Below are 11,419 nucleotides of genomic sequence, written 5' to 3'. Positions count from 1 at the left end.
GGATAGATTGGAGGCTTGGGCAGATAAGTGGCAGATGAGGTTTAACACTGACAAATGTAAGGTTATGCACATGGGAAGGAATAATGCAAGTCACCCATACATACTAAATGGTAAAACACTCGGTAACACTGACATGGAAAAGGACCTAGGAATTTTAATAAACAGCAAACTAAGCTGTAAAAAACAGTGTCAGGCAGCTGCTGCCAAGGCCAATAAGATAATGGGTTGCATCAAAAGGGGCATAGATGCCCGTGATGAGAACATATTCCTACTACTTTACAAATCATTAGTCAGACCACACATGGAGTACTGTGTACAGTTCTGGGCTCCTGTGAACAAGGCAGACATAGCAGAGCTGGAGAGGGTCCAGAGGAGGGCAACTAAAGCAATAACTGGAATGGAGGGACTACAGTACCCTGAAAGATTATCAGCATTAGGGTTATTTACCTTAGAAAAAAGACGACTGAGGGGCGATCTAATTACTATGTATAAATATATCAGGGGTCAGTACAGAAATCTCTCCCATCATCTATGTATCCCCAGGACTGTGACTGTGACGAGGGGACATCCTCTGCGTCTGGAAACATAGAAAAGGATTCTTTACGGTAAGAGCAGTGAGACTATGGAACTCTCTGCCTGAGGAGGTGGAGATGGTGAGTACAATAAAGGAATTCAAGAGGGGCCTGGATGTGTTTCTGGAGTGTAATAATATTACAGGCTATAGCTACTAGAGAGGGGTCGTTGATCCAGGGAGTTATTCTGATTGCCTGATTGGAGTCGGGAAGGAAAATTGGCTTCTACCTCACAGGGGTGTTTTGCCTTCCTTTAGATCAACTTGCAGGATAACAGGCCGAGCTGGATGGACAAATGTCTTTTTTCGGCCTTATATACTATGTTACTATAATTGTGGACAAGAATATGACATGCTCTATCTTTTTTGCGGGGCCATAGAATGAAACCAAGGATGCGGTCCGCGTCCATTCTGCAATTCGGACTCATTCATATGGCCGTCTGAATGAGCTTTGGTCTGCCCCTGTGATTGATACCAGATGACGTTTTACACTCAACAAGCACAGATGCAAATATATCTCTGCATTGTGAGAGGGATGACTTGTGACTGACCACGGGGGAGACAAGAGATGGAGAAACAACCTTCTGGGTTAACTGTGTAATAAAAATATGGGAGATAACATGGCTCTCAATCTCGCTACCTCCTATAAGCAGCTGAACCTACATAAGAAAGACTGTCCGCAGTACTATAATGTTTACCCTGGTATTCCTTAAAATGTTCTAAATGGTATTACATTTCCCAAATGATAAAAACCCTCTATAAAGAGCTGTTTGACATGAGATAATGTTACATATTTGTAGCTTACACCCCTATACATGTAGCATCCATATGCAATTATATTCAGTGGCAACTCCATTTAGATTGCACTAGTGCTGTACATACAGTATTTCACATCCTTTTATTTAAAAAAAGACATACCGTAACTTTGCTAACATATAAAAAGCTGCGTCATTCTCATCACCGGAAAAAGATTAGACCTGTTTGTATGTATTGTAAAGATTTATCTAATGACGCCAATACATTTGAGCCACTATGCACCGTTTAGCTTCATCATTCTACATATTAACCACATTTAAAGGTGAAATCCACTTTGGAAAATGTTTGTTTTGTTAGAATGGTCTATATCAACAATAAGCTGATCATAAGGTGTTCCACTGCTGGGTGCTCAGTTTTACTGTAGTGCCCAAAGCAGGGGAAATTAAACGTTAACTCAATGTAGCACATGGGGCAGGCCGGGTCCTCCAGAGAGAGAGAGAGACATGAGGGTCCTGCACAAGGGATGCCCCTCAATTCCTATAACCGACAACACCTTGGCTATTACAACAAATTTGTTTCAGGAAAGATCAATGAATCTCTTAAGCCAAGGAAAATTATAGAATTGCACTTCAATGGTGCAAGCTCCACACCATGAATGGATACAGATCATGCAGTATCAGTCCTCATTCACCCTTGCAATTTCTAGTATTTGTATGCCAAAACCTGGAGCATAAAAATGTTACTTATTTTGGCTTACAAAATGTGGTTGCAAAATACTGATCATAATCGAGTGAATGAGGCCTCACAGTGATCCCCACTACAGTTTCTTTAATATTGTGCATGTTTCTCCTGATTCCTGTGCCAGACATGTGTGGCCATTTTGGACACATATAACTTTTGTCCTCCTTCTTCCATATAGGAATACATGTAGGAAGTGGAGCTCCTAGCTGGGCATAAATCCCAATAAGCCTAGGAGCAGCTGTACCATGATCTCACATCAAGAGTTTCAAGGTAGTAGTAATAAAGCCTGCCCTAGGCTACCAGAAGAGAGGACTTCTAAGGCTAGATGAACACTGACATTATTTGGTCTGTTCTCCCTCCATTATCATCTGTTCCTTAAATAGAAAAGTCACACAAAAACGTGTAAAGAATGATAACTGAGAGAAAACTGAACAAATATGTAGCATTTGGCTCAGTCTCTATATTTAGAGCAGTGTTTCCCAATACAGTCCCCAGAGAAACCCAACAGGCCATTTCTTTAGGAGTTCCCATTGAGAAGACACATGTGAAAATTGTTAGCTTAATAAAACTAAAATCTACCTGTGAAATATCAAGGAAATCACCAAGAGTTGTCATTTTGGGGTTCTACAAGGACCAGATTAGGAAACACCACCCCGCACCCCTTTCAACTGAAAACTGTCAAAAGACCAAAACTATTAATAATCCACCAAAATCTTCCTTACTATATCACATTACTTTGGCAGGAGGCTCGTAGACTAGAGGTAAACTGATGATTGGGGGAAGTCCTTGTATGTTACTACTGGCCAGACTGGAAAATGGAAGTGTTTAGTGCGTTTTCTAGAAATACATATATTTACTGCACTTAACAAGATATTGATCTCTGCCCCATGGAAATCAAGGACTGATGTAGAAGATGTTCTCAGGTTGACATTTACCTTGCATTAAGCCCAATATAGGTCTGATTAAGCGCATGACCAAGGAGAGATGTAGACAGCATTATCGAAATATCACTACTTCACTCATTGTATTTTTGATTATCACTACATATACACAACAAGAATGGTGAGCGCTGATGTGTCTTATCTTAGAAAGGGCATGTACCACCAAAAATGACACATTTGCGTTATTAAAATGCTAGTCAATATGAAATGCAATGGCACAGCTTTGGAATGACAAAGGAGATGTCTTTGGATGTATGGTCTATTTCTTACTTGCATATGTGACCAGGTGGTAGCAAACATAGGCACTTAAACTAATAGCATTTTATAACTATGACTAGAGACAAGACACATACACACATATATATTCATTCTAGTGCAGAGGAATGCAACCACTGTCCATGTATCTACTGCAGAACTACCAGATTCTGTAGGCTAGAACATGATGTTCTGCAGCAACCACAAAGCAAGAGGTTAGCTAGACCTTTTTCCAAGTAATGGAGATTCTTGCAGAATATATCACAGTCAATATATATTCTATAGCTTCATGTGCTTTGCAAAGTACAATGGCAGAATAAGGCAGAAATCATGAATGAAGGAAGCAGGCACTGATAACGCGAATGGAGGTATAACATGTAGCGGTATATCCATTTGCAAAAGTCATGTCGGCAACAACATGAATGCATGTATATGAATGTACGGCTTTCAATGTAACAGTATTGCTTTTAAATGGCGATTTCCCTTAGAATGATAGACAATGGTTCTTATATATATTTTATACACAAAGTAATGGCCTAGTATATAATATATAAGACGCAACAGTGCTCACCTCTTCTTCCTTATATACAACAGAACAAACAAGTATCAGGCACAATAAAATGCTTCCATCCATAAAGGGTCAAGTTGAATTTCTGAACGTATCTTGGAACAGACTGCATGTTAGAAGCCACTTGAGACTTACTCTTGTGTCATATGAATGGAGTGCTAGTAGTCACAGGGCTAGCCCTCTATTCATTATTTAGAAATAACCATTGTATATGTAGACTCAATGCATGTAAAAAAAAGCCAACACCGAAACTTTAAGGGTATTATATCGATCATAAGTGCTGTTTCCCTTCCATTTTTTATGCCGAGAGGTAAGGTGATATATCTTGAAAAAAAAAACTGTACATGTACTTTGCATTAAATGCTACCCCATGACATAAGATTAACCAGAAGAGCTACAAAGGAAGGAACATTGAGTCTTGTAGATCTAGACATACAACTGTCTATGATTTGAGATGTGTAATATTTCACTAGCTCTCTTGATGGTATCAAACCCTTCGTGACATTTCAGGTCCTTTGCCACTCCTTTATTACTCTTGGCAAACTCTCCCCATTTGAAATCAATTTACTGATCTTTACAAGTAGCAAGTCTTGCCACCTTTGGAAAAATCAGCTGTCAACGTGATGTTGGCTGATATCTCTATGAAGAAGAAAATCCACACTCTACATTGCAGCCAGTTCTTTTTCCTATAGGTCTTTAAAACCTCCCCCACAGTCAAAACATTTTGCGGTTCTCCGACACAATAGACACACATCCAATTAGACATATTCATTCTCTTTCCGAGCTGTTGTTTAGAAGGGTTTTTGCATTCATGAAACACACATAGGTTCTTGAAAACAGAGTTCTTTTTTTCTTCACAGAGCTGTCATCGGTGAAGAGGTTTAATGATGTGTGATGAGTTGGATTCATTACGTGTTTAGCCATCCGTCAAAAATGCAGCAAAGTACAAGCATCCAAGTAGGTAAAAAAAGAAAGGAACAGGCTCTCCTAGTCCATGCAATGCGTTGGTGTAGTTGGTGTGGATACATTCAGGTTGTTACAAGCCTCCATCGTCATACCTATGCAGGGTTCAATACTACATTCATTGGAACCATGACATACAATGGGCAAGTCAAAAATGAGTTATGTTTACAGACCTCATTGGTAAGAGTTGGCCAGAAATCTCTTTAGTGTGCTTTTTACAAAAAAGACTCTCCCAGTAAATTCCATGTATCCTTCTACTTATGTACAGTGCAGATGACAAGCTCCATTCACTTGGCAGTAGTAACGGCAGTGTGGGTATGCCATAAAAATACTTCAGTTGAGAAGACAAGGTAAAATAGCCATCTGGATCTTTCGGTACATATTCACTGACACTGTATCAAATTGTCAAAGTTAAACTCTTTCCACTCTTGCTGGGTCATAGGCATCTGTAAAAAACAGAAATTTAGATTGAAGAAGATAAAAACAATTGGTAAATTTTTTACCTGTTTTGATCCCCCCCCCCCCCCCCCCCCGCACACACACACACAACTGAAAAGCTTAGTGAGCGGTCAACTTTGACAAAAAGATCATTTATAGACAAAAGGATACTGTACTTAAATGGAATGGGTGTACATACAGTGCCCAGAAAGATTATCAAAATTAGGGTTATTTAGTAAAAAAAAAAAGATGACTGAGGGGAGATCTTTAGATCTGAAGTCAATTTATTCAAATACTTCAATTTTAATGCTGTTTCCGTACGATCGAGACTGTACACGAGACCTCGGTGAATTACTACTGTATTCATATCTGTGTATTTAAAAACAATTTAAAATAGCAATCTGAAGTGAGCTTTGGTACTGGCTGTAACCTCAGTAACAAAGCCCAGTTCGAATAGCTATTTCAAATTGTTTTTAAATATGCTGATATAAATACAGTAGTAATTCACCCAAGTCTTGCGCAAAGTCCCACGGAGCCAATACTTTTTAATGCTGTACGGAAACAGCATTAAAATCGAAGTATTTGAATGAATCAACTATGATCCGAAGGTTGATTCCCTCAAGCCTAGTAATAATATTACAGTTTACTAGTTACTATATAGTTACTAGAATTATGAGAAGGGTCATTGATCCAGGGAGTTATTCTAATTGGAGTTGGGAGGGAATTTTTTCCCCTAAAATGAGGAAAAGTGGCTTCTACCTCATGAGGGTTACTATGTTACCTTTAAAATGAGGAACCACCATGAAAGAAACCCTGAGTCAGGTCTTCAGGTCCTTTAGGAGTATCTGGGAAGACTTTATTGTCTGCCTACTTTCTTGCCTAAAAGAATTTGGGATATGGGGTTCTAATGTTTTGGTACAAACTAATTTATAAAAGATCAAAAGAAGCCAAGATCGAGGCCATAGTCATGATTTCAAGAAAGTCTCTGGCTCCTTTTGGTCATTGCTGTAAACCATTCAAAAATTACATCAGTAAAGGATCTATATCTATTACTTACTTATTCCCAAAGATCTGATAAATACAATATCTGTATAGATAAAGTACTGTATAGTTGCACGTAAAACTAAAGACTTGACTATTCTTCCCACGTTCAACAATATGGAGATGTCTAGGAGTCTTCCAGTATGCTTCCTTTAGCTACAAGAACCAAGGAGCATTTACAGAGATGTAATAATATGCCCATACTCCTCAAAAATAAGGGATATCACAAAGTAATGCTCAGCTGTAATGTGTGGGTAAATCTAGCAGTTAAATGTTCCATTTTTCTGCAGCATCACCACAGGTGACATTACGCAATACACAATTTTCATTCAAATCAATGGGTTATCTGTGTAATGTAGGTCCTCCAAAGTGAGAAATGCTCTTTTTAACCATTCTCCACACTGACCAAAATATGGTTATTAATCCAGAATGTACAGTATATTGAAGTATAGGACAAAACATGACAACATTCTATGCAGGCCCTAAAATTTTGTATGGCGAATGTAGGTCAGAAAACAAGCCTTCCTTGGTGAAAAAATTAATTTTACTGTTAGTTTCCCTGATATATAAATATTTTAGGGGTTCTGGACCAGATTGTAATAACAACACCTATTGGTATTATAGATAAATGCATTTCGTGTCTACACTGGACATTTTGAAGTTGACTCAAAAAACATGTTACCTGTGCAGGATAGATCCAACTTTTCTTTTCCTTTTGGTATTAAGAGTAGACTCTCATCCAAGGATATCACTCTTTTATAAATTGAGCCAGTGGAAAATTTCCTTGTTTTTCCATCTTGCAAGCCATGGAACTGTTTTTCTTCATCAAATTCATCACCTGAATCTGTGCTTTTAATACTTAACCGCCTCATTCGTGAAACAGAATCAACCTCTTTCATTCGAGCAAGGCGATCTATAGCAGTCCGAACAGGTGTAGAGGCAAGCTTCCCCTGTAAAGTTTCAATTTTCTTGGATGGGTTCCTTACTCTTTTTTCAGCACTGCTAGGAATGGTTGTCTCACTGTGTTCTGAAACAGACTGACATGAAAAAGGTGGATCCTGATGTTGATAAATATCTTTTAATTTCTCAGCAGCTTTCCCATTGTCTAAAGGCAACTGTAGGACGCTCTTGAATACCCCTGTCGTCTCTTTTGTAGGGAAAAAGATTTCACTTATTTTTTTCTCTCTGGTACTCATGTCTGGTTGTAGACCAGGAAGCACATTTTCGGGACTTTGAGTTTCAGAGCTCCCATTTGACACCAGGCAATCTTCTGCTACATCAATTCCAAGAATTCTTGCAGCTCTCTCATGTAGAGACTCATTCTCAGGAATATCCAAATAATTGTGCTCCTCATAAAAGTCTCCATTGCTACTTGTGCTGACGAACTGCTTACTTAGGTCTGGAACAGAATGTCCATGATTTCTGTCAGCTATTGACAACTTTCGGATCACATTGTCCCCTAGTTGGCCAAATTTTGCGCAGCTGACCTTCACAATGTCAAAAAACGTACGGTCAAAACATGTTTTGTCTTCTTTAAAATGATTAAAGCCTGCATTTGTGGAAAGCAGTTTTTTATTGATGGGGATTTTACTTGAATGTGTTTGCCCTGGTTGTTCCTGTTCTGATTTAGTCATTGCTCCAGTGTTTGTAGCCAGTTTGTCTACAGCTTTCTTTGCTAGAACTTGTGTTTCTCCTGTTAAACATCCATCTAACAACTTAACGGCCTTATTCTTCACCTCAATAATCTTTGAAGACTTGCATAACTCAGCACCAATCTCACTACTGTGATACGTCAACTTCTCTGTGCACCAATTATCTAACTTACTTTGATCCCGAAGAATCTCAAACATTGGCACTTCTTCAACCTCTATAATATGCCTATTGTTGCTCAACATTTCTCTCCTTAATGCTGTCCGCGTTGAAGGAAAGTCCACCTGGGTCACCTTACTTTGCTCTGTCACGCTACTTTGCTCTTTCACTACGTTCCTTTCTCCATTATTAGCATTAGTACAGCTATCTTGATCCTGAAACTCTTTATTCATACTTTCTAGTTCACTTATAGCATCCCATGGTCGTCGGTTTACAGGTTTTAAAAGGAACTGTCCAAAAATCTCTTTTTTATTGCATGGATTGTCTTCTTCAAACTCATTCTTTTCAGACTTGACATTTTTTTCTTTTCCATCAGTACTTGCATTTGGCAGTTCAAACGTTTGGCATGGCTCTGTTCTAGGTATCTGTGTCAACAAAAAAGATGTCCTGGAGAATGCGCTATTTGTAGACGGGGCAAAGCTAACTTGACCTTTTATACCAAATATATTTGGTCTGGCATTTTCTGGATGTCTTCGTGGATCTCCCAATGCACCTGTAGGAACAAATTGGGATTTGTTTTCGAGTTCACTTTCTTTTGTACCATTGTAAAGTGGGGTAGTCGGAATATCTGTAAAAACTGTTTGAGTTTGTTGATCTTTGTACTGATCTCCTGGCCAGGAGCCAGAATATGTCAGTTCTTTGTGTTTCCTCTGCTCACCAGATCTGAGGTCATTTGCTTGTTTATTTTCCTCTGTTTTAGACTGGGCTTGGTTTAGTAGCTCGGTATTATTGTTCATGCTTCCTGTAAGTGTTTGCAGCTCTAAGTCACTGGAAGATGCACTTAAAAGCCTTTGCTCATGTAGACCCCCGTTGCTATGTTTTAACATGTTCATCCTGTCCACATTGTCTGCTATACGGTTGTTGCTCTTAGACATATCTGATGTGGCAGAGTCAGCTTTAACAGGAATGGAGACCAAGCAAAATATTGTTTCATTCAGTTTTCTCTTTGAACTTTTTTTGCTAAAAACAAATGATTCGGGCTCAAACTTTTTAACTTTTGTCACAGTTTCACAAGCGCTGTCAGAATGGGTCTTTTTCAGAGACAGTTTGTGAGTAGGCTCACTGTCTTCCGGTAAACTGCAAGCAGTAGCTCCATCTCTATTTTCCGGGAGAGGATAGCACATTTGATCGGGGATGGAGATGTGCAACCATTGCTTGTGTTTTATACCCTCTCTTTTTACAAAATGATGGCCTGCATTTCTAGGATTGATAAAGGCACTGTCATGTTCTCGCTTCCGAAAATTACTTTCTTTACCACTTTGCTCAAGTCTAAAATGGTCATTGTGTTTTTTACTGTGATTTTGTTTTTCTGCCTCCTGGGCACCTGCTATATGTTTTATACGTGGATCATTAAAAGAGATATATTGCACAGAGTGTTTACAATGTTCAGAATGTCTGTGGGTGGAAGGTTTAGTGAATGGAGCATTATTCCCAAGACAACAGGTTGGCTTTTTGTCACTTGTGCTAGTTTTCTCTACCGAAATATTTTGGCGTATGCAATCACTTGAGCGAGGCACTTTTTTAAAAGGTTGATAAGCTGCATGTAGGAGAGGTGGGGACTTATATGATGGGGGAGGTATATAATGAGGGGGTTCCATGCCTGAGTCATGAAAGCAGGATTCCTGGGGGGCCTCTAACACTTTAGGAGATGAATTGTGTTCCTCTTTTTGTTGGTTTTCCTGTGTTTCAGTTACATCCACAGCTCCCCACGTTTGCTGGTGAAGTTCATATGAGGGTGGCTTTGAAGGTCGACTATATTTTGAATTTAAGAACACACTTTTAAAGTCCTTTTGGCCAACATATTTATCCTGTGAGGGTATTTTATTTTCTTTTACAAAAGAACTATCACCCGTAGTTGAAGATATAGCCATTTGACATGGAACTTCAGGCGAAAATTTTGGCATCAACTGAGATTTCTGTTTACTTGGACCTAAGAATGATCCATCTTCGAGAATCGAGGGGATGAATTCTAGCTGTTCGCAACTGCCATCTGACATTTGGCTGTCTGATGATTTTGGACTTACTCTTATTTTTTGCTTAACTTTATCCACATTTTCAGCTGCTGTATTGTGAAATTCCTTGCTGTTTTTATCTATAAAATTACATTTCCTCTTTCCTTCAATATCTGTGGATGATGCAAAATTTTCACCAGTTGGTCTATTGCCGACATGGTTTACAAAAACACTGAAATCCTGGCCTCTCCAGTACTGTATATCTTTATCTGACCTTGCCCAGCATGGCTTTTCAGTTTGAAGCCTTTCAGGAGCCCTAAAACAGAAAAAAAAAAATCAATGAAGCAAGAAACATAGGTGAACACTTTTGGAGTCATTTATTAAATTGGTGTATAGTAGAACTAGCTTAGTTGCCCATAGCAACCAATCATATTCCACCTTTAATTTTCCAAAGGAGCTGTCAAAAATGAAAGGTGGAATCTGACTGGTTGCTATGGACAACTAAACCAGTTCTACTTTACACCAGTTCTATAAATGACCCCATTTGTTGACATCAAACACAGAACTACTCAGTCCTACCTCACATTTCTGCAGCCCCTCCATCATGATCCCTTCAGTGTGGTATGAAATTCTAGAGAGAAACTGATGACAAAACTGATCCCATGGATTCCAACCAGCACAACTGGTAGCATCAGTAGTAATGCCAAATGTGTTTGATGTCTCTCCTGTAACTATACGGTGGATGGAAGGCTCCATCCAGTGTGTAGATTCCTCTGTAGTTCAGCTAAAGTTCCAGGCATGGTCACTACACAGTGGACGGAACCTTGTGCTCCTGGTTCTGTCCACTGTACAGTTACTGATGCGGGCGGCTGCTAGAAACAGTGGATTGGTTGGCATGTTGGATGTCATACCCTTTTCAAATTGTTATTGATGATCTATACTGAGGAGATGCTATCAATATCTAAATACCAGAAAATACTTTAAAAAAAGCTTCCAAGCAGAAGGTAGCAAATAAACTCATCAAATGTAAAGAAATCTAAAGCATTTTCTCTCTTTGCATTTGATTAGAACTTAAGGTGCCCATAAACATACGAGCACAATCAAATGATTTTGGTGGGACTTGCCAACAATCTTATGTGTAGGGATGTGCTGTCCCCTTGTCTTTTTTGGGGGAGGGGGTGAATAATTTGGCATGTGGAATTTAAACATTTGTAATGCTTTGTTATTATGTGAGATTAGCCCCTGACAAAGGTATCTAGCAGCAGCTTATTTTTTTCTCCTCACTGAGAACACATACATGCTCGGCCATACTGAGCATGCACTA

At 39.1% G+C, this 11,419-nt stretch overlaps 1 protein-coding gene across 2 annotated transcripts in view; it reads right to left on the bottom strand.

Annotated features, from left to right (window-relative positions):
- Positions 1-2,475: 2,475 nt before the first annotated feature.
- The window catches only part of JCAD (junctional cadherin 5 associated), a 140,778-nt gene continuing 131,834 nt past the window's right edge, over positions 2,476-11,419 (bottom strand). For both annotated transcript variants that reach the window (XM_040434240.1, XM_040434241.1), the window contains 2 exons: positions 6,957-10,411; positions 2,476-5,241 (listed from right to left, as the gene is read on the bottom strand). In XM_040434240.1, the coding sequence (XP_040290174.1) occupies positions 5,207-5,241; positions 6,957-10,411 (3,490 nt within the window). In that variant the 3' untranslated portion in view covers positions 2,476-5,206. The remainder of the gene's footprint in view (positions 5,242-6,956; positions 10,412-11,419) is intronic.

Source organism: Bufo bufo, chromosome 5 (assembly GCF_905171765.1).
Source record: "Bufo bufo chromosome 5, aBufBuf1.1, whole genome shotgun sequence".
NCBI classification, from domain to species: Eukaryota; Metazoa; Chordata; class Amphibia; order Anura; family Bufonidae; genus Bufo; species Bufo bufo.
The sequence above is the reverse complement of the archived record's forward strand: the minus strand, read 5'-3'. Positions and strand labels throughout refer to the sequence as shown.